Genomic DNA, 24,328 nt, shown 5'->3' on the forward strand with positions numbered 1-24,328 from the left:
TGTGGTAGGAACAAAGGCAATGAAAGAAAAAAGCAGGCCCCAGAGGGAGGTGATCATGGAAAAGGATACTCTACTGCTCTGCAAGACCCGGTACTGAGGGTGTGTTGCTGAATCCAGACACAGAAGACGCCCTGGGTGTAGCACACTATTTGTAACTGTTTGGGGTTCCTCCCTACCCTGAGGAATAATATCCCAGATTTTTTTCAGCCTGATCATGTGTACTTTTACTGTTCTATTATTTTAGGAAAAATGTTGATTTTTCCCCCCCACTGTCAAATAGAAAGAAAAACAAGAGCCGATCAAAAACCCACAATATGGTGCTGGGTGTATAGCTCAGCGTTGGAATGTTGCCTAACACCATTAAGGCCCTAAGCTTAATCCCTACACTGGGAGAGGCAGACAGGGGAAACACAGATACATTTTTTTTCCAGAAATATTTTCCTGATTTTTTTTCACACGTTAAATATGTGTTTAAAATAAATTTAGGCTCAGGCAGGAACTGCCAAGATAATAGCAATAGGAATAGCTAATGCTAGGTCCCCGCGCGCACATGGACCATCCAAACCCCTACCACACCCACACACACCCCCATGGCTTTTGTTCTGCTGGAGGCTCTGAGGATGCCTTCCCAGACACATAACAGCTCCCACACCTCCAGCCTGTACCTTAGCAGGGCTGCTCCTCTGAAATGCCATAATCACCCCTAATCAAAAGCCCTTACAAATGCCTGTTTCTAAAGAAGCAGATGATGTCATTCTTGTCTGGATTCCTGCTCCCTGGAAGAACAACTTGAAATAATCAAGAGAAGTGTGCTAACTCCTCAAGCACCCAGTCACCGAGGTGCTCAGTGCCTGCTTTCTGATTTCTCTCAGAGAGGTGTGAGACGAGGAACAGGAAAGAGTGGAGCTGACAGCAGGACAGAGATTACATTTTAAAAATTAATAAAACTACAATTACCCACTGTATGGAAACCAGTTTCTAGGAACACAATGTAAAGCACTCTGCAGTTATTAACTATGAACATCTGTGTTGCTTCGCTTCCTACAAAACACAGAGGTGAAGAACACTAGCAGCTGTAACTATAGTTATTCCTGTGTTTGGTTTCCACACTCACGAAAAGGGTGTGCATTCCCGGCCAGAAAAGTATCCAGACACATGTAATGAGGAAGAAACCTTCCTTGGCCAGTGTCTGAATTCCTTGCATGGTGTTGATATGCACAGGGAAGGAACCTCAAATCCTACACCACTATGTGAAAAGAATTGTTCAAATTAAACCATACACGATACAGATAAGGAAGAAAGAGTCTACTCATTTTAGTGAATGGTTTGGATAAAACCACAGCTTCTAAAACCTAACACACTAACTCTTGTTGCATTAGAAAATGTAAATTGCTAATGAGCACTGCACCATATCAGCTTCCTGTTCCAGTTGGCTCGCTGTCAGCTTGGCAGCAAATCAAGAGCCTGAAGAAGAGGTGCAGGCATGTGTTTTGCTGTAAAAAAAAAAAATGAAAGGAATAAAAAAAAAAGGAGGGGGCATTTTATACATGCTTCAGTGAAAATCACCACCCTGCTTGGGACCAATTCAGTCCAGGTGCTAAGAACAGAGTAAACAGGCAGCACACGAAAACAGACAGGCAGCCTCTTCGAGAATTACATTTCTGATTACATCTAGAGTTATGTTTCAAAGCACAAGTCAGTGTGACTGTGTGTGTACACATACATGCCCCTTTCCGTGTCCAGCATGTTAGTCTTTCATTCTCCCATCATCCAGGAAGTCTCAGCCTAGTGTCTGTTGTATCTCTTTCTTATCATCCATCCACCCATCCACCCATCTGTCCATCTTTGCCTCTATCTAGCTATCATCTATCTATCTATCTATCTTTCTGCCTGTCTAATCTATCTAGCTATCTTCTATCTGTCTGTCTAATCTATCTATCTATCTATCTATCTATCTATCTATCTATCTATCTATCTATCTATCTATCTATCTATCTATCCATCCATCCATCCATCCATCCATCCATCCATCCATCCATCTTCCAACTTTGCCACAATTTTAGGCTGAAATGTTTGTATCTCAATGTTTTTCTTCACTGTCAATAAATTTTTATTAAGACACCAACATTCTCAAGATCTTCCTTCACAACATCACTTTTTGATTCATTTATCATGTTATATACATGTGATTTCATCCAAGGCATCATGGCTACAATAGACCAACTCCAAAACATGTAAAACACAATATTGACTGACACTGTCACCTGGCATTTATCACATTTACTGATTGATTTTGCACCAGTACTTATTAAAATGTTAGAATGCTTTCTCTGAAGAGTGAGTTTACAAATGATTTAAGTTCTATTGTGATAATTAGGGAACAAATGAGAATCACTTTTGTGTTCAAGAAAGTCCAATGATAAACCATCTTAAGGAAATGCCTGTCCTTCAAAAGCTAACACTCAAAGAATTATAAATAATTACACAACAATCACAATTATTAGAGCTAATTGAATGTAGAGGGGCAATTACAAGGTGCAAGAGGCTTTAGTCCTTTGTCCTTTCTCTTCCTCTTTCTCTTCCTTTGAGATAGGATCTCATTACATAGCCTAGGCCTGGAACTCACTATGTAGCCCAGGCTAGCTTTGAACTCATGACCCTCCTGCCTCAGCCCCCTGAGTGCCGGGATCATGAGCCTGTTCCACCATGCCTGGCATTAGTTTCAGATATTATTTCAGTTAATACCTGCTCTGATGCTATTTTATAAGACACTAGAGCAGCAGTTCTCAACTGTGGATCATGACCCCTTTGGGGTCACATATCTGGTATCCTGCACATCAGATGTTTATATTACTATACATAACAGTAGCAAAATGTAGTTTTGAAGTAGCAATGAAATAATTTTATGGTTGGGGGTCACCACCACATAAGGAATTGTATTAAAGGGTCACAGCTTTACAAAGGTTGAGAATCACTGAATCAGAGAAATTCAGGTTGCATTCCAATGGGCATATTGGGGAGCAGGTTTTCTCCCCATTGTGATATTTTCAGCCATACCTGGCCCCCACCAGAGCTATGTTTTCAAAACAACTACACTTGTATATCACACATTCTTTTATTATTAGGAAATTTATACCATATCTATTGTTTATAAAACCTAGTAAAACCTCTTCGTTAATTGTCAAATCATATGCATAATTATAGTCATTAGCTGCTTAACAATAGGGGTGTGTTCTGAGAAATACATCATCAGGTGATTACATCATAATGTGAACATCAGAGTTGACTACACAAATCTAGATGGTGTAGGTTACACTCTATATGGCTTCTTGATGTAATCAAGAGACAATAAACATGAGACTCTCTGTAAACCCACTGTCACATCTGCTGTCCATGGCTAACTGGAATGTCATTATTTGATACATGACAGCACTACAGTTTATACTGTTTGCAGATATAAAATTTGGTGACATAGACAGTATAATCCATGCATTTATATACATATAAATATCAGCACAAGAAGATCTCTCCTAGTGTTATAATTAATAATGATTGCTTTATATAATGTGTCAAGGAAAAATGAAGTGCTTGGAAAATAATTTGTAGGGATCCCTTACGTTAGTGAGACTGCTTTGCAATAGGCAGCTCTGTATTTCTTTCTGCACAGCTCGGGATGTATTTTAAATATGTAGTAAACATTTTAAACTTCACTTGATATGGCTATTTAGTAATATGTGCTGTGGTTAACTGTTTTAATATGTTGGATAGTAAAACCAAATGTAACAGTTCTAACATTTCTCGGGGGAGTGATCGGGGAGCAGACATATGTTATTCATCAGAGTTTGCAACAGAAATCTTAGAAATCAAGAGAAGTGAGGACCCAGGTAGGGAAACGAATTACAAGCCATGGTAGAAAACAACTCGATAAAGCTCTCTGTTTTGTTCTGGCAGGCCTGAGACAAGAAAGGAAAGCAATCTTTAGTGGAAGTGCCTGATACCTGCATGTCATAATACAGGAAAATCTACAGGTTAGAACCAATAGACAAGGTGAAACCTTACATGGATTTTTTTATTAATCCCAATGAGTTCCTTTAGCTGTGTGTGTTGACTCTGTGGTCATGGGTTGGTACACTATCACCTATAATAATGAACTAATATTTTTACTCAAGTGTATGAAATTCAAAGGCCAATAACGGACTTACAGAATCATTCTTAGGGTTATTACCAAGTCAGAAGGAATGCTCAAGAGAAAGATTTATAAAGTCTTGCAGTTTTTTTTTTAAATTGGAACGGTCTCCATAGGGACAGAAACATAGAACAATGCATCATCTGAAATTTGATGTATTACTGAGAGAAACTTATGAGATGAGAAAAGGATGCATACGTGATACTAAAAGAAATCTCAAAGGAGAAATTCGTATTACCTCCTCTTTTATTTTTCTTTAACAATTCTCTGTTTGAAAATGCTTCATATTTTACAAGAATTACCTTTCACAAACCTAAGGAAAAAGTTTAATAAATCACAGTAGACCTGCAAATATTTGTGTGTTCATATATGAGGAGTAACACTGTTTGTAGATGATTCCTGAAGTACTCTACCTGGTGGACATCAGCTTCAAGTCTTGTGTTTCTGCAGGGACACATAAAGCCAAAGCTGAGAACCACCACCCTAATAATAACTCTAGAATGAAAATCCAGAGACAGACTCCAATCCATTTCCTGCACTGAACAGGATATTTGGGTGGTGATTTGAGGCGAGGCAGTTACCATTGGTTGTCTTGATTTCTTTGTGTGTAGGGTGACTATACGGGGGTAACTGCTGAGAACAGTTCCACTATCAAAGCACAATAATACTTTGCCTTATGAATTCTAGGCATAAAAATCTAGGCAACTACAAAACCGTCAAAGAGTGTGCCTGAATTTATTGGAGAAAGCAACTCTATCAGTTACTTTTCCATTGCTATGGTAAAATACCATGACCAAACTTATAAAAGGAAAGGGTTTGTTTGGGCTTACAATTCCAGAGAGATAGGAGTCCATCACCACCACAGCTGGGAAGCAGGGCAGCAGGTAGACATGCCAGATAGAGCAGAATGCTGAGAGCCCCCATGAAGCTTTGAAACCTCAAAGGCCTTCCCTGGCAATATACTTCCTCCAGCAAGGCCACGCACACCTCTTAGACTTTCCCAAACAGTATCACCAACTGGGGACCAAGGGTTCTAACACATGAACCTATGGAAGACATTCACATTCAAACCCTCACAACTGAAAAAGGAAAACATAGTGAAAATTGAAACTCTATTATTTTTGTTTTAGATATAACTTTGTCTTCTGTCCCAAAACATGTTCAAAAACTAGTAGTGCAATTGTGAAGAAATTATCACAGAGAAAAGCTGGCACTTCAGGTATGCTTCACTGGAGCTGAGATGCCAATGTGCTGTGGGATGTTCCGTATGGCAAATGTGTTGCTGATTAGTCAATAAATAAAACACTGATTGGCCATTGGCTAGGCAGGAAGTGTAGGCGGGACAAGGAGAATAAAGCTGGGAAGTGGAAGGCTGAGTCAGAGAGACACTGCCAGACGCCATGATGAGAAACAGCATGTGAAGATGCCGGTAAGCCACGAGCCATGTGGCAAGGTATAGATTAATGGAAATGGATTAATTTAAGCTGTAAGAACAGTTAGCAAGAAGCCTGCCACGGCCATACAGTTTGTATTCAATATAAGTCTCTGTGTTTACTTGGTCGGATTTGAGCAGCTGTGGGGCTGGCAGGTGAGAGAGATTTGTCCTGATTGTGGGCCAGGCAGGAAAACTCTAGCTACACCAATGTTTGTGAAGAAATTATCACAGAGAAAGGTTAGCATTTTAGGTATACCTCATTGGAGCTGAGATGCCCATGGTATGTTTATTAGACATACAAGTTTATAGACTCTTACTTGTATATTCTTTGCTATCCCAAGGAGATATATATGAGTGTGCTTTTAACACTATAGTTTTATTACTTACGATTATCAGCCAATACTGATGTCATCGCCTGGTATTACAACCAAATTCTGTCCCTAAGAAATCCTTTTTGGTCAGACTCGACTCAACAAATGGAATTCATTATTGATGCATAACAACAACGACACATTGGACATCAGGCTCTATGTCGGGCACTTGGGACATTTTAGTTCATGGGTTTTGACTACTTCCTCTTTGTGGATGCATTTCAGTTATGAAGAAGCTGAGAGTCTGTGAGGTTAAATGATCCACAATTAATGAGAGTCAGAACCTAGACCTATTTGCACCAAGTTCTTCTTCAGAGTCTCAACACTTAATGCTACTGCTGCCCCAGGGTTTCTATGCTTGGAGAATTTAGAATAATGCCAAATAAAAAGATGTGTTCAATCAATACTGATAAATTGAAAATGTGATATAAGCCCAGGACAATATATTATTTTAGCATTTGAAATGAAAACAATTCCAATATTCTAAGTATAAAATGAGAACATGTGGGTTACTACTTTACCTTAAAGTATACCATTTTCCTTTAGAATTTCCTGCCAAGAATGTCTACAATGATAACTGTGGCAAATATAAGTTCCTACCTATTGTCCATTCCCACATTCCTTCTAACAGAAAGCTTACCTTGTTGTCTCTGGATGAAGCTTTCATGAAAACTACTGGTTCCCTAATGAAAATGATGGTGGGGTACAGATGCAACTAATAAGTGCCCTTCCCCTCTACCTTTCTTAGTTCTTATCTAAACCATTAGACAGGTGGTCTCTGGAGAATCCCCCACCTCAAGACTACAGTGATAGAACTACAGCTTCAGGCCACTCAAGAAGACCATCTCTAATCTTTCAGAGAAAAGCAAATCCTCATCTGTTAGGTTCATCAAGTGCAATGTATCCTGAGGCACTGAGGCTAAAACCCCTAATCCTATATTATCACAAGGGAGCAAAATAAATTTAACATGCATTATACTATTTCTAGAGTTTCACTGTGCCTCGAGCTTAAACCACAGAATTTTGAGATACTCAGATTTATTCATTCTCTCATTTTGCATTAAACTGAACTAAACAGACGTAGTGCCCTATGACCTTGTATTTAAAGACACCATAAAAACCCAGGGAAAATAAATGAATGAGCATGACAAAAACTAACCAAAAAGTTTATCCAAATTAGTTTTATGTATTAAAAGCCAATATGTTCATTTGCAAGAAAACAAGAACACTGTGTTAAGCTAAATAAGCTAAGCATGGGAAGACAAAAGATCTGAAAATAGAAGAGGGATTATTATGGAGGCAATGTGCTATGTGAGACTGAGTGGCAGAGGGTACACTTCTAGTGGAGGACAGAATACAAAGGAGAGTGGGCATAAACTACATTAAAACTCATTAATATGTACAACTAATGTGTTTTAATAACAGTTTCAAAGTGTGATTTGCTCTAAAAGAATATAGAGGCTTTTCTTTCTTTTTTCTTGACTCAGTGCTTTCTAAGCAATGTCCCCTAGATCAGTGGTTTGCTCCTAACAGGCCACAGGCCTATCAAGCTGCTGTCTTTCCGAAGTCCACAGGTCAGCTTCAAGCCCAGAGTAGCTAATGCCCCCTAGGCCAGCTGCCTTGAACCACAACAGTCTGCCCACACATGTCAGTTCACCATATGTCTTAGGGTATCTATTGCTATAATGAAACACCAACCAGAAACAGCTTGGGGAAGAGAGGGTTTATTTCATTTTACAGTTGTAGTCCATCATGGTAGGAAGTCAGGGCAGGACCTCAGGGCAGGCTCCTGGAGGCAGGAACTGAAGCAGAGGCCATGGACTAATGCTGCTTACTGGATTGTTTCTCATGGTTTGCTCAGCCTTTCTTATACTATCTACCCAGAAGTGATACACCACACTCTGTGGGATGGACCGACCCCCATCTATCATCAATCAAGAAAATGCTCCACAAGCCAATCTGATGGGGGCATTTTCTCAATTAAGGTTCCTCCTTCCTAAATGACTCTAGCTTGTGTCAAGTTGACGAAAAAACCAAAACAAAAAACAAACAAACAAAAAAAAAAAAACACTAGCCAGCAAGCCATGCAAACATCTCTCTCCCTATGTGCATCAGTTGTTAAGGTTTGAAGAGTACAACCTATGTGACACATGCTAGCAAAATAATTATTTATTTACAACCCCAAATGGACCCAAAACTAGTTCTCACACAGAATATCATTTTATGTTCATCAAAATCACAAGTGATCAATAAGGACCGTGATGTTCAATATCAAGGCTCAAGGCCAGGGAGCTGCCAGCTAGCACCACATTGCTAGGAAACAGCAGGGCCAGAACTTTTAAATCATGGGTTTCTGCAATCAAACCTTTTGCTTTTTCTGGTACACCTCTCTGTAGGACAACATTCCAAGAGTACACTTCAAAATCTGCATTAAATTTCATTCTCTGAAGACAGTTCAAATGGATTTATTTTTCTTGTGGCTGGCAAGCGAACACTGAAGTATACAGAAACCCATATTCTCTTTGAACTTAGCAGGACTAAGGAAGCATAACACCAAACAGTATAAGCAGGCCGGGACAGTTTTCTCCTTCCAGCTTCCCAGCCCCAACACCCAAAAGCCAATTCTGGCTTTTTTGCATGAATAGGAAAGAGTTGCCCACCTCTCTAGAAATGTTCCTGGGAAGTACCTCTTAAAAGAGTACAGATTAAAAAGAAAATAGCATCCTGCCATTGACCAACATGTCCAGCTTTTGTTTTGTTTTACCAATCACAGTTTCTTATCATCCTTCCCATACAAAGAAAGAATACAGAGACACAAAAGAAACTGTCAAAAATAAATTACATAATGAATAGATAAAAGAAAATATGAATTTTAAACATGAGCAATTACTGTCAAGAGATATTATTGAAATAAGCAGAATTAAAGCTTGTTACGCTTGCTTCTAAAAGCCAGCCAACCAATAGACTTCTATGGCTATAAGTAATATTGTAATTTATTACAATGCAGAGAAAAGAGGATGCATGCATAAAAATAGGGGGTATGGCAGAAATGTCCAACTATGTAATAGTGATGGATGAAAAGCAAAGGCAATATCCAAACTATTAACCACAAGATTGGTTTTCTCTCCAGATGCTAATGGAATGGCTGGGCATACATGGCATGAAACAATGTGGGGAGCAGGCCTGAGCTACAGCGTGCAATGGGTGTGGCAGTTACATGGGCTTGAAGCAGGTTTTATACCTCATGTCTAAAGACATGGGTTTCATATTCACAAAACCTGGAGTCAAATGCTAGCTCTACTAATTAGCAACTGAGAAAAGGCAGCTTGGTAAAGCTTTTAACAGAGAAAACAGGCCATTTTGTTGTACTATAAACAGGTAAGATGGTAAAACAGTTGATGCAGAATTCTTTTATTGATTATTTATTTTCAAAATTATTTTCATTAACTACAAAATATCCATCAGGAATTAAATAAAGTCTGCTACTCAGTGTCAAGAAAAGCAAGCCTATGCCTTGGAGTGCTATAAGCCCAGTACTGACAACAGGCTCCCTGTGAAAGCCATTAACCTTGGTACAGCATACTATGTATATTTGGAAGATAATGCATTTTTTGGATACAGGTTGAAGTATCCATTCCTAACAGGACTCAATCACAATTACTACAATACTATGTGACTAAGTTTTCACCCTAATACACAAATGTTACATTTTCCTTAGCAGCATTTTAAAAATATAAATCCTTCTTTTAGAATATTTGAATTTTCAATGTCATTAATAAAGATATGTCCATACTAATAAACTACAAATTTATCTTGAGAACTATAATCCTTTGGGTGTATTCAGAAGCTGAAAGAGAGAGAGAGAGAGAGAGAGAGAGAGAGAGAGAGAGAGAGAGAATGTGTGTGTGCACTCATGTGTATGTTTTCCAGTGACCAGTTCACATATGCAAAAGTAACACCTTCTGTGCCACTTACAATAAATATTCCAAGTTAATATTGGTAAAAATGTATGCTTAATATTGTAAAAGAAAGGTTTAAACAAAACTAAAAATTCCACAACTTACTATTTTTAATTTTTAAATTATGAGCTAACAATTTTTTCCTATACAAACATGAGTTCACAGAAGTGTTTTCAGAGCAAGAAAATGCAATATCCTGAGCAAGTGTAAAGAAACTAATAAAAAATGAACTGCGGGGTCAATGAATACCTTGAGTGAATATTAAGAGAATATTCCTAGAGCATTCATTACTTTAGTTCCAACAATAAACTGTCAACATACAAACGTTATAAAGCCTACCCAAACAACTGTAACTAGAACAGGCACACTAGCCTTGTTGTCTGTCTCGGGAATTGCTCATTTCAACATCATTTCCAATGAAATTCCCCTAGCATCCAAATTTACTTTAAATCAAAGCTCTGTTCTAAGCATTGTATAAACCATATTAAAACCATTCTAAGTCAATATTTATTTCCAGCCAAACAAACACACGTAATGGCAGATAGTGTTGTATTTAACGAAATGGCAACAAATTCCACAAGTTCTACTTGAGTAGATTATAAACTGGCAAGCAGGTTCCATTTGAGGCAAGGAAATGCTTCCCGTCTGTGGAAACTGAATGAAGTTTCCAGCTCATCAGGGATTTGCTCTCCATAACCGGCCACAGGAAAGGTCAGAAGTGAGCACAAAATAAAACACACATGCATGGGACACTAAGATCTCTAGCACCATGGCCTGGATCAGAGATGTCTCCATACTTCCCCCAATGAGGCCCACAGGGGTCTAGAGGATGCATAATGGGCCTCGCTTGAGCTTTTCTGAGCAGGGATGTCTACATACACATAAACACATACATACACACATGTGCAAATTAATGAAAGGAAACTTGGACTGCGTTAAAAGTATTCATGCTTTATGTATAGGCTTCAATAACTTCTAGGCATGACTTATACCACTATAATTAGCTTTACACAAATATAAACTATTGAAAGAGTCAATACACTACATGTGGATGCTCTCATGAGTGATAACGCAGCTCTTACTGGAGGTGGACCATTACAGTCTCTGATAATTGTAGATTCTCCCCAAACGAGCACAGCCTACTTTCCTGGGAGGCTAGGGTGTCATTTGGGATAGTACTAATTAATTAAAATTCAAATGAAGTATAGCAGTCTCAAAATAATATTAAACTCCTGAAAATGGTGATTTCTAATCCCAAGACACTGTAACACCTTACAAAACAATTTTTCTCTGAATATTTTGCTGTTTGACCAAGGCTTTGACACTAACAAACATGAATTCTGATAAGCACTTAGCAGACCATTCCACTATCACTACCAGAAAAGGAAACTACGGAAAAGACAGCTTGACCCTGCAGGTGGCTGGAGACAGTGGTCCCCTCCTCCTGAAGTCCTTACCAGAAGCCTGCCTTCTTTAGTCAAGGATATGTGTTCTGTACGATGCTCCCCACTCACCTGTGATTTTCTGTAGCAAAGGCGACAACTCCGACTCCTCGGAGAGGACACAGGCCAAGGCCTTCTTCACCCTTTCTTCAGCTTCGCTCAGGTCTTTGTCCATTGTGAACTCTCCGGTGACAGAGTAAATGTATATGAGGAGGATTAGCAGTTCCTCGGGGCCGTAGTCATCGCTGGTTCTCTGGCTTGGGGACTTGATCATAGGGAGCAGCTGATTCAGCACAACAGTCATGGTTGAATCCCCAAGGCTCTGAAACAGCAGCAAGGACAGGAAGATATGTCAGCCTTCCACAAAGACATAACGTGGGTTCCAACTGGTTCAGAGATGGCTTGCAAAATCTGTATGGTACTTGTTGGCCACACTGTCTTTCATGTCTGTGTTTATTAATCCTGGCTAGAACACTGCAAGAAGTCTGGCATTAGAACTTTTATTCTGAAAAACCTGTTTGATAAAATGGCAAGTGAAGTCACAGGCCCTTTGATAATGATCTTAGTGTGCCTTGAGCAAATAAGATGGTGATTTTTTAGAAATAAAGTGTAAGTGGTTCAACAGGCAGGGCGTGGAGCTCAGTCGCAGAATGCTTACATAGCACACAAGCCCCAGGTTTGAGCCCCGGCTCTGTGAGAAAATGTCAGCACTTCAAAAACTTGAAATCTAAATGAAAATGTAAAGTAATACAATTTGAAAAGCAAACCTGGCAGATTATCTATTCAAAGGAATGCTGACGCTCCTTTAGCAGAATCTATATATTCAATGAGTGCTGAGGCTCCTTAACAGAATTTACATGTTCAAAGGAGTGCTGATACTCCTTTAAAGGAATCACTGTCTTACAGGATACCCTTTCTGATATCTTCTATGTTGGCAAACATTGGTAAGAATATTCATAGCAACCATAGGCCATTCCCTGCTAAATCTGACAAATAAAATAATGGCTCAAACTGGGCAATTTCACTGAGGATGGGTTCAAGATTTCTTTTGGTGAATTTGAAGGTAATTTACCATAACTTCTTTTGTTTGTTTGTTTGTTTATTTATTATGTATACAGTACTCTGTCTGCATATATAACTGCAGGCCAGAAGAGGGCACCGGATATCATTATAGATGGTTGTGAGCTACCATGTGGTTGCTGGGAATTGAACTCAGGACCTCTGGAAGAAGGTCTTAACTGCTCTTAACTGCTAAGCTATCTCTCCAGCCCTCACCATAACTTCTGAAAATATATTTTTAAATTTTCTTCACTTATTTTTATGTGTATGGTGTTTTACTACATGTGTGTGCACTATGTGCATGCTGTGCCCACAGAGGCCAGAAGAGGGTGTCTGATCCCCAGGGACTGGAGTGATAGAAAGCTGTGAGCTTCCATGTGGGTGCTGGGAATCAAACTAAGGTCTTCTGGAAGAGTGGCAGTGCTCTAACCACTGAGATATCTCTCCAATCTACCACCTCAAATTTAAAAAAAATGGTTTTAGTTCTTGTACCAACTTCTTAAATGACACTAAGATACTTTCAGGATTCTTTACATGTGGTAAGAGTATTGCATTGCTGGAGTTACTGTGTCAAGGAACTACATATATCTTCAGCACCGATCTTGAAGTTTTGGGTAAATAGGTACTAATTTTTATATTCACATTAAAGGTCAGGTTATCAGAGCTTGAAACCTCCATCATTCATTTATAAGTGCCCTGAACACCTACTATGTGTTGTATTATTCTAGTCCTGAGAAACAGAACAGACACATTCTCTACGCTTATAGTTTTTATCAAAGGGGAAAACATGATTGAAAAACTGAGAAAGTAAATGCTGTGGTACAGAATACGATGGTGAGTGCTACAGAGGAAAAGGGAGCAGGGAAGGGGGTGGAGAGACTGGACTTCAGGATCTTATCACTCTTCACATGGTAGATGCTATAGCAAGAGGACATGGGAACGGAGAAACCCTGCAGAAATGCTTTCTTTAAGCAGATAGATGCAAACAGTTGAAGGAATTGCAAGAAAAGGGCCACCCCAAAAGAGCTCTTCTGGCCACTTCTGCTCAAATTCAGACGGATCATGTCAAGGTAAGATTCAGAATTTTATTTTGTACATACAGAGACAGCTTTTACCATTTATTTCTAATATAATTATATGTTTATGGCATATTATGCAAAAATAAAGTGTTAAGTCTTTGGATTGGATAAGAATGGAAAGGACAGAGATTTTACTAGCACATGGCAACAAGATATGGTTTACCAAGTAAAAGTATATTCACAGTACCAAGAGCAGAAAGGTCTGCAGGAGCCCTAGGGCTGGTGTACAGCTCAGGGTGGAGCCCCCTAGGGTGCCCTGCTGCCAGGTGCCCAGTCACTTAAGGAAAGGAGCCATGTGGTTGGCCGGTCCAGAGAGGGTCCCAGAGGCTGCAGCTTGCCTCCTTGTTTCTCGCTCCATGGCCAGCTTCTTCATGGATGGTAAGAAGCAGGTTCCTGCACTGCCCCCCATCCCATCTCCTAACAGTCAGGTGGAATACAATGGGTCTACCCTGCAGGAGCCCTGCACCCGCAGAGAAGAAAGCCTTGGAGACAATGGGTCTGAAGGGTGAGTCAGGGCAGGGGACTCATCTGTAAAGATGTACTTGCTAGCATCTGCCCCTCAGGCCTGCATTTTCAACTCTCTGGTCTATGATATACACTAGAGAGAAAAATCCCTCAGTAGAGACACAAGCATGACTTCCATTGTTCACACCAGCAAAATGACATTCAAAATATGCTTCAATCATCCCAAGAAGGCAATAGTTAGTTGGTTTGATACAAAGCCAAAAGCAGTGGGCAGTTATAAAGATGTGAGAATTATGGGAAAATAAAAATGCCCCATTTTGAAAACCTAATTCCAATTCTGACTGTTCTATTATGTAGTTCCTTAACATAGGATCTCTCCATGTCTAAACGATATGATCTGATTAGAGCAGTGATTCTCAACTTGTGGGTCATGACACCCTTGGCAAACCTCTATCTCTAAAAATATTTACATTATGATTCATCACAGTAACAAAAGTACATTTATGAAGTAGCAACAAAAAAATTTATGATTGGGGTCAGCACAACATGAGGAACTGTGTTAAAGGGTCATAGTACTAGGAAGGTTGAGAACCACTGGCCTAGAGGATGGCAGAGCAGGAAGGCACATTATTCCAGGCTCTCCAATTACTTTACTATAGACAGCAGAAGGCAGTAAGTCATATTCTTACTGCTACCTACTCAGTAAAATATAGACTGCCCCCTAAAAAGAAAAAAAGTAGCTTTACCACAGACAGGCAGAGAAGTTCAGAAATAACATGAGAGTGTGTGAAGTAGGTGGGCTGATGTAGTTCAGCTCTGTTCCGTGGGGTGATCTAAGAACTACGACACCTCAGTGGCAATGGACACACCCAGATCTAGTCTCTGCTGGTTTCTTTTGGTAAAAGAAACCAGTAATCTCCAAAGAGGTGACTGACACCAAGGCTATAGGAGGAAAATACAGGATGAGCCTGGAAGATCTTAGAGCCCTACCCACCCACCCCCACACAAAGAGATTAGGAATGTGTCAAAAGGACCCACGAGCCAATTGCAAGACTTCCCAGATGACCACCATCGGGATAATTTTAAAAACAACATAAATTAGCATTTTAATATAACCTAAAGTACACAAAAACATCCATCTGTTCATGTTGTCATAACTGTGGCTGAGCTAGGGCTAGAGGACAGCTCAGTCAATACAAGAGCCCAAGTTCAATCCCTAGAACCTGTTTAAAGAGGGAGGTGGGTTCCCTGAAGTTAGAGGTGACTCAGCCACCTGACCTAGGGGCTAGCAACAGAACTTGAGTCCTCCAGAAAAGCAGCCAGCACTCTTAACCACTGACCATCTTTGCTAGCTTGTTGGCCAGTTTTTGATGCCTGTTTCTCCTCAGAGGAAGATCAGAGACTCCCCAGATTGAAGCCTTCTTAAAGCAAAAGAAATAACTTCAACAGGAGTAACAGCAATGTGTGAATGTAGCATTTGAAAGGATCTGTGTCATAGGCTGTATGACCTTAGGGAGACCGTCTAATATTCCACATCTCAACTTCCCCATTTTGGAAATAAAAATGCCTGACTATTGGGTAGCCCCATTACACAGGCATGCATTTATATAACACTGGCACAAATTGCTTCAACCACTCTGCTTCAAAAATGAAGTAACCCCCCCACAACAGGGTAGTCTTTATATAGACTCAAACATAACTCTGTCTTCTGAGGGCTAACTTTGCAGAACACATTTGATATCCTTCAGGAATATACAATAACGGCCATACTTCACCAGGTTGTTCTGTGAACTTAATAACAGAAGTGAGTCACATAGCAATGCCTGGCATGTGGCATCTTATTCCGTTACCACCACCCAGTGCCCTATGATCTCCTTTTCTACCCACAAGGACTAGTTAAGAAAGCTGGTATGGGAATGGCACATGTTCCAGGAAAGGACATTGGCAGTCTCAGAGGCAAGAGGGACAGTCTACAAACATGGAGTGTAAGATTCTATCATGGGACTTCAACAGCCAGTGAAAGGCCAAAGAAAATCAAACGTTACAAAATGCTGCTATTGAAAGTGACGAGCACAGCAGACCATAGCTGAGGTGGAGGGCTTTAAAAAATGGCTTCTTTGTAAAGCAACTGGGATTAAGTTTCCCATTCACCTTTACATGAGCAGACCTACTAGTAGGAGGTAGAGGACCTGAGCTGTGGCTAGGGTGACAAAGCACCTTGTTATTTCTGTAGTCTGGGTTCTTGTTTTTCTTGAATCAGTCCCCAGCAACTCCATACAAAGGCCCTCTTTAAAAGGCATGCCCTTAGAAAAGCTGACTGTGAAGTCAAGAGCTGGCCTCTGTTCTGGCATGAGGACCATACTCCATATGGCAGCAGGCTGGCCCAGGCTGGCCCCACACCTGCTCATCGGAGAACAGAACCTGCAGACACTCAGTGGAACTCTGAGCCACTAGCAGAAAACTCCTCTCAGCAATCCTCAGTCAGTGTGTGCAGGCTGGTGAGATATTACAATGGGCGTCTTTGAAAAGGGCCCAAATACCTCCTGTCTCCAAACAGTACCGGCCAGAATTAAAACCAATCTGTTATTTTGGACAATTTTGAAAGAATCTGAATTTCCTTTTGTACAATTCAGGCACAATGTAAAAATGTAAAATAATTCATTGATATGCCCAAATATCAACACATTGTGCACATAGATACAAACATAAATAAGTACATCATTTAACTAATTGTAAAAGTAATTTTATACAACAAAGAACAAAGTGAGACACAGGCTACAAGGGACTCAGAGATGAGTGGAAGAAGGAATAAACAGCCACATCATAAGAAAGTTCTCAACAGAGGAATCTACATTTGCTTTGGAAACACCCAAATCCTGATAGAGGCACATGCCAACTGAGTTTTAAAGAGCCCACATCCAACATGAGGGAGGAACAAAGCTCTAAGAAATGAATTATAGGGTAGGATCCTTCCTTCAATAAATATTTCATGTACATCTACCAAGAACGTAGGCTAGGCAGAACAATGCCCCACTTCCTGGAGTCAGTGACTAGGTTACCACATGGGGCAGACTTTGCAGATGTGATGAATGACGAAGACTGTGTGGTAGTCACTTCCATCACTACAATCAAAAGGCCGTCCAGAAACGGCACAAGAGAGGACAGTTATTACAGCTGATAGTTGCAGAGAGGTTTCCATGTTTGGTGTGTGAGAAAGCGTGACAGCAGGAGCAGCTCAGTCCCTGGCAGCAGCCTGACACAAAGGCTGTTCACATCATGGCAGACAGAAAGGAGGAACTTGGGCTGGACTAGGGGCACGTATAACCTATTCCTAGTGACCTACTTCTGCTAACACTAGCTGCATTGCCTTCAAATAGTGCCATGAGCTGAAGATCCAGATCTGAAGCAGGAGTCTGTTGGGGACATTCCAGTCAAACCATAAACTATTATGCCTGGTTCAAAAAAGAAATGGGCTTCCCAAAGAAACATTTTCCAAGGTCCAGATGCACAAACACTCAGCAACCTGGGGCTTTCAATATATGAGGTCTTGCCCTAGAAACATTCCGTATTTCCCCAGTGCAAAATATGCACTTCTCTCTAATGTAGTAAAGCCTCACAGTTATAGCTGCATTACCTGTGCCCACAACTGTAATTACACTTATGTTCTTTTGCTTGCCAGGTGCCATGTTTTTAAAATCGTTCTGTTCTGTTTTTGGTTCGGATTCTCACTATAAACCAGGCAAAAAGTAGCAAACAATAACCATGCCACAGCATGAACATTATGCTTTGAAATCTTTATCTCCCAAATAAATTAGTCCATTATTTCCTCAATGTGTTCATACTCAAGTTTTCAGGACATGGCAAAATATAGCCAGATTATTTGCCAGAAGGCCTAAATCCCAATAGGGTCCACATTCCCATCTTAAACTTCATGAGCAATCTTTACCTTCTGCATTTCTATTGGTAGTCTGGTCTTCTGGGCGCCCATCAGAACACTCCATTAAGAAAAGCTTCCAGCCGGGCGGTGGTGGCGCACGCCTTTAATCCCAGCACTCGGGAGGCAGAGCCAGGCGGATCTCTGTGAGTTCGAGGCCAGCCTGGGCTACCAAGTGAGTTCCAGGACAGGCGCAAAGCTACACAGAGAAACCCTGTCTCGAAAAACCAAAAAAAAAAAAAAAAAAGAAAAGCTTCCAGGGACTAGAGAGATAACTCTGTGGTTTAAGAGCACTTGCTCCTTTTCCAGAGAACCTGAAATTGGTTTCCAGCACCCAAATCAGATGGCTCACAACCACCTGTAACTACTGTTCTAAGGAATGCAGGGCTTCCTCAGGTTCTGACACATGAGCACACATTCATACAGGGACTAGAGAGATAACTCTGTGGTTTAAGAGCACTTGCTGCTTTTCCAGAGAACCTGAAATTGGTTCCCAGCACCCAAATCAGATGGCTCACAACCACCTGTAACTACTGTTCTAAGGAATGCAGGGCTTCCTCAGGTTCTGACACATGAGCACACACTCATACATATATACAACTAACTCTCTCTCTCTCTCTCTCTCTCTCTCTCTCTCTCTCTCTCTCTCTCTCTCTCTCACACACACACACACACACACACACATCTCAACATAAGAAAATAGAGAAGTTTATAGCATCTTGGAGTTTCTCTAGCCTATATCTACAAATTCCTCCACACTTCTGAAAACCAGGTAAAAGGCCTAACTAGAACTACAGTCAGGTTTATCATAGCAGCAACCCTACAGCAGGAGCTTCTGTGATAGGCTAGTCACACTAAGCAGACAGAAAGCTACGAAGGCAGGTTGGAACCCATGGTAGTTATAACCTTCAGAGGCCCACCCCTAGTGTCTTCTTCCAACCAGGCTCTATGTCCTAAAGGTTCCACAATTTTCAAACAGCACCACAAGCTGAGGCCTCATCATGAAAACAAGAGCCTGTGCGGGCATTGTAAGGTCAAGCTCTAACACTACAGATCTTGAGATGTGGCAATGATCCTACATTATTTGAGTAGGTCCAACCTAATCACAGGACTTCTTAAAGGTGGGGGCTTTTCCCAGCTATGGCCAGAGAGGAGATGATTCACAGATGCAATAATATTGTCCCTGAAGATTGAGGAGAGAATCCATAAGCCAAGAATACAGAGGCCCATGGGAACTGGGAAGGACAAGGAAACAACCTCTGGAGAGGAATACATCCTGATAACATTTCATGCTAATTCAATAAGATCTCCAGAATTACAAATTAATAAATGTGTGTTTTGAAGTTTGATGTCCTTTGCTACAGCAGCAATAAGAAATTAATGTAAGAGGTCTGTGAGGTAGAAAATGAGAAGCTCCATATTAGAGCATATAGCTCTCACTGAGAAACTTGCTTGTGATAGGGTGTGATAGTTTAAATGTTTGTCTTCTCTAAAACTCATGCCAGAACTTAATTGCCAGTATATTAGTACTAGGGGCGAGGTCTTTAAGAGGTTGTGTTGTAAGACTAACCCCCTCAGGAGTGAGACTAATGCCATTATAAAAGGCTCACACCTGGCTCTTGCAAGTCCATCACAGCATGATGCAGCAAAAAGGCCCTTCACAGATGCTAATACCTGGTACCAGACTTTGCAGGCTCCATAACTTTGAACCTGTACCAAATTCTACTCATTATCTTACCCAAGGCTAATTATTCCATTGTATTAGCACAAAATGAACTAAAACATAGGAATCAATAAAACAATTGTCAAATGATTAGATGGACAAGCAAGAGCCAGCATGAATAGATACCTCAATGGTATTCATTTCATCTCTGTCCTTAGGGAACAGTGAGAGTCTTCAGGGAAATGATAGAAAGGAAAGGCATAGAGTGACCAGAATTCAAACTCATGTAATTTGTCTGTTACTAGTCAGCCCTGAATCATGACATCTAAGAAGCCAACACTCATCAGGTACATGATTATACAGGCTTTCTAAGTGAGATCCAGAGACTCCTGAGGTCCCAGAGTCTCTTTCAAGAGGACCAGGAGTTCAAACATACTTTTAGAATAATACCAAGGCATTCCTTGCCTTATTTGAGTACACAATGGCACTAACAACATAAATGTACGGTGAGTTAAAATTGATGGACTTGGACTGGGTAATAAACACCTGTAATCTCAGTCCTTGAAAGACTCAAGCAGGAAGTAGGGGAGTGGAGGAAAAGGAAGAGAGACTTCAACCATATTTTTAACAGTGTATATGACAAAATGAAAACAGTGCATAAGCCAGCCCTTTTGTACAATGACTTTTCTCTAGGCAAAGCGTTTTGCAAAAGATGAAGTGGGAACTGAACTAATCGCTGGTCTTGAGCAATACCGTTGTTCTTGGAATAATGACAGAGATGGCACTTACTAAGACCTCCTCCCTCCTTCAATAAAAGGCATTAGTCACTAAAAAAAAAAAAAAGCCAAATTACGACGCAGTAACCAAACTTCATGGGAGAATCCATGCCACCCAGCCAGACCTCCTCCAAGAATATAGAAAGCATTCAACATTGTGTAAAACCCTGTAACAATGCAGGATTTTTTTCTTTTGTTCTTTCTCTGTTGTAGAATACTATTTTAAGGTGTGTTACTTTTGTTTATGTTGCATTTGTTTAACTCTGTGAAGCTGTGATACTGTGTCTGTCTAAAATACCTGATGGTCTAATAAAGAATTGAATGGCCAAAAAAAAAAAAGAAAGAAAAAAGAAAAAAAATAATGTCTATGGTTAGTATTTTGCTTTGTAAACTTCGAATAAAAATATTATCTAGTAAAACACACACACACACACACACACACACACACACACACACACAAAAGACTGGGGCATTTGGCAAACAACTGATCAAGTGAAGTGCTGGGTATGGTGGCAGATGCCTATAATGCCAGTTCCTATGAAGCTGAGGCAGGAGTAATGCAAATCTAAAACTGGCCTACAACACACAGCAAGTACAAGACCAGTGTGGGCTCCAGCAAGACCTTGAATCAAGGGGAAAAACAACAACAAAAGGAAAACAACTGATAAAGCTCTTAGCTTCTAAGGGAACTTCCAACTTTGGAAACCATCTACCTGCTATTGCCAGATTCTCTATTCTTACAGATTTTTTCTGATCAGTCAGTGGTGACATTAAAATGTGAATTTTGTTTTTCAAAACTGCACAATAAAATGTATGAACATTTGTAAGATCTATAACTGTTAGGGAACCAAAGCTTCTAAAATCAGGCATAGGAGTAAAAAAAAAGTCCATCCAAATAAAGGCCAGTGGTTTTATTTTAATTTATTTTATTTTTATTTATTTTTGTTTTATTTTTCGAGACAGGGTTTCTCTGTGTAGCTTTGTGCCTTTCCTGGATTTTGCTCTGTAGACCAGGCTGGCCTCGAACTCACAAAGATCCACCTGGCTCTGCCTCCCAAGTGCTGGGATTAAAGGCATGGACCACTACCGTCCGGCTATTTTATTGTTTAAAAAAGACTTTTATCTAATTTTATTTTCTGTGCATTGGTGTTTTGCCTGTATTCATGTCTGTGTGAGGGTGTTGGTAACCCCTAGAACTATAGTTACAGACAGTTGTGAGCTGCCATATTGGTGCTGGGAATTGAACCTGGATCCTCTGGAAGAGCAGCCAGTGCTCTTAACTGCTGATCTCATTGATATGTCTTCCAATTCTACATTGCAACTTCAAGAAGTCAGTATTTACAGAGTTTAAATATGGTATCAAAAATAATATCCACAAACATCTGGAAGAGCTGTCTAACATTCCTTTTCCAAGGACTCTGTTCTTACACTCTCTCCAAAGTGGCATCTGGCAGCCAGTAAACGGGGACAAATGAGTGTCTGGCCAGTTTCTATCAGCAGAGATTTAAAATTTGAAAACATAACACAAACCAATGACATTCTCACTTATTGTTTTTTGTTGTTGTTGTTGTTGTTGTTGTTGTTTTTAAAAAAATAGTTACTGCTGTCCTGGGACTAACTGTGTAGACCAGACTGGCCTCGAACTCACAGAGATCCACCTGCCTCTGCTTGCCAAGTGCTGGGATTAAAGGCGTGCGCCACAATAGGTGGTTGGACTTATAATTTTAAGGTAACAAATGGAAATTTTTAAATTTTCTGTTTTAACAACCAACACAGTCAATATTATATGTAATAATTTGAGTAACATTCTAAAGAAAATTCATCTTCTCTATTCTTTTTCCCTTCCTCATAACTTAAATGGTAAGCCATCTGTCGCCACGTTCTTAGAGAAGAGGGCCAAGCAATAAGATAAAAAGAAAATGGATTTCCTGGGTCAGAGTTTCTCAAATGCAACATGTATATAAACAATCTGGGACTCCTGCTAAATTCGTCAGGTCTGAGACAGAGCCTGGTGAGGCTGTCTCTCTAACAAGTTTCCAGGTTGATTTCAATGTCATTTGTTCATCCATGGATCCCATTAGTTGGGTGGCATCTATAATGGGCCACTCGACTCTTTCTAGACTACAGCACAAAAGTGAAATAAAGAATCCTACTCAAGTCACTGTGTGGCGTCTTTTAGTTCAGTACTCTACCACTGACTGTTAACTATTAAAATTGACAGAGGTATCAGCTCTATATTGACAAATGCATCAGCTCTACTCTAATTCCTACTCCCTCCCTCTCCCTCCACCCTGCTGCAAACCCAGCCAACAGCCTATTGGACACGTAACCAGCAAATTTAATTCAACAGATCTACAGCTAAACTCTTTCCCTCACACACTGTGGTATAACCTTCTGAACCATTTCCATTGGCCCCTGTGTCTGCACGTGCTCATCTCTCTATACACAATGTGCTTCTCCTTTTCCTCATTTGCTCTCAAGCTCCAGCTCAAGCACTATCATCTCTAACCTCACTCTGGTTTTGAGTTAAACACGCCTTCCGACCTGCTCTTGGGGTTCTGTCCCTAAGCTGCTGTGTGGTGCCATCGTCCTCCCAAGTTAGAAATTCAGCCTGTACTGGAGTTCTCCCTTGTCCCTGCCACATCAAATCAGTCAGTGAGTGCTGATGAGTTTATGTCTGCAGCCTGTCTCCTCTGTTCCTTCTCCTGCTGCCCACGTTGCAACTATCACTCCTCCCAGCCATGAGCTAACTCATTCTATGATAAAAACACGGAGTTCTTAGACTTATTTAATGGTATGCATGCCTTTTACCTTCTTGGCCCTAATGAACTGTTCAGCCCATCCATCATGAATCTTTTCCTCACAGATTGTGGTTTAACCTTCTCACCCACTTCCACTTGCCTCTCTGTGTTTACACAAGCTTATCTCTTTGTATAGAATGTACTTTTCCTTTTTCTTCAGTTGGTCTCAAGCTTCAACTCAAATACTATCTTTCCTAACCTCTGGTTTTGAGTTAAATGTGTTCAGTTTATGATCCTAGAGATGCTTTTAGGTCTTCTTAGGTCCTTTTACCCTGAACTTCATTACCCATCTCCAGTAGCCTTCTAAGAGAAAAAAAAAAAAACCATAAAATAAGCATACAAATGTAGACTATTTCAGTCCTCCTAATTGCCCTAAATCATAGGTAGTACTATTTCAGAAGATCCAGGATGTCAGGTATGAGCTGGTTTGTGTGTATGGCAGATGCATGTGTATATACTTGTATGTGTGCACATCTGTGTGCCAGTGCATGTGGACTTGGAGGCAAGAAGTGGCCGTTGTCTTCCTCAATCATTCTCTGACCACCCCACCCCCCTGCTTTTCTTTTCCTTCTTTCTTTTTTTTTTTAAACAAAACAAAACAAAAAACAGGGTCTCTCACTTAACTTGGACCTTGCTGACTGGCCAGATTGACTGACTAGCAAATCTCTAGGGATGCAAGTATTTCTGCCTCCCCCATGGTGGAATTAGAAGGAAGGCCAGCTTTTCACATGGGTCATAGGGCTCCAAACTCAGATCCTCATGCTTGTGCAGCAAGTACTTTACCGACCAGGCCGTCCTCTCAACCCTGAACTGGGATCTAGCCTACCACTGTCCAGCCCACATTTCTTCTCCAGTGTTCCCCAGTCACAGAGAGAGCAAAGTTTGTGGGAAAAGAGAATCTAGACCCTTGGGAAAGGAAGTTTTCTCCAATGAGTTGAGCTAAAACAAACAGTCAAAGGAGACCGACTCATGAGACAACAGATGAATGATAACGTTAAGGGCAGCAGGAGATGAATATAAGCCGGCAGAGGTGAGACATTGACCTAGGATTCCCTAGAGCCCCTTGGCAAGGCACATGACTAGCTGTAGAACCTTAATCAAGGTGGTTCTGGATTTAAACATTAAAGTGGACTGTGACTATGCCATGTTTACCTCACT

At 40.5% G+C, this 24,328-nt stretch overlaps 1 protein-coding gene across 1 annotated transcript in view; it reads right to left on the reverse strand.

Moving 5' to 3' along the window:
- Scfd2 (sec1 family domain containing 2) overlaps positions 1-24,328 on the reverse strand; it is a 323,711-nt gene that overhangs the window by 192,695 nt on the left and 106,688 nt on the right. The window contains exon 5 of the mRNA XM_059276011.1: positions 11,466-11,715. Coding sequence (XP_059131994.1) covers positions 11,466-11,715 — 250 coding nt within the window. The remainder of the gene's footprint in view (positions 1-11,465; positions 11,716-24,328) is intronic.

The sequence above is a fragment of the Peromyscus eremicus genome, chromosome 10 (genome assembly GCF_949786415.1).
Source record: "Peromyscus eremicus chromosome 10, PerEre_H2_v1, whole genome shotgun sequence".
NCBI lineage: Eukaryota > Metazoa > Chordata > Mammalia > Rodentia > Cricetidae > Peromyscus > Peromyscus eremicus.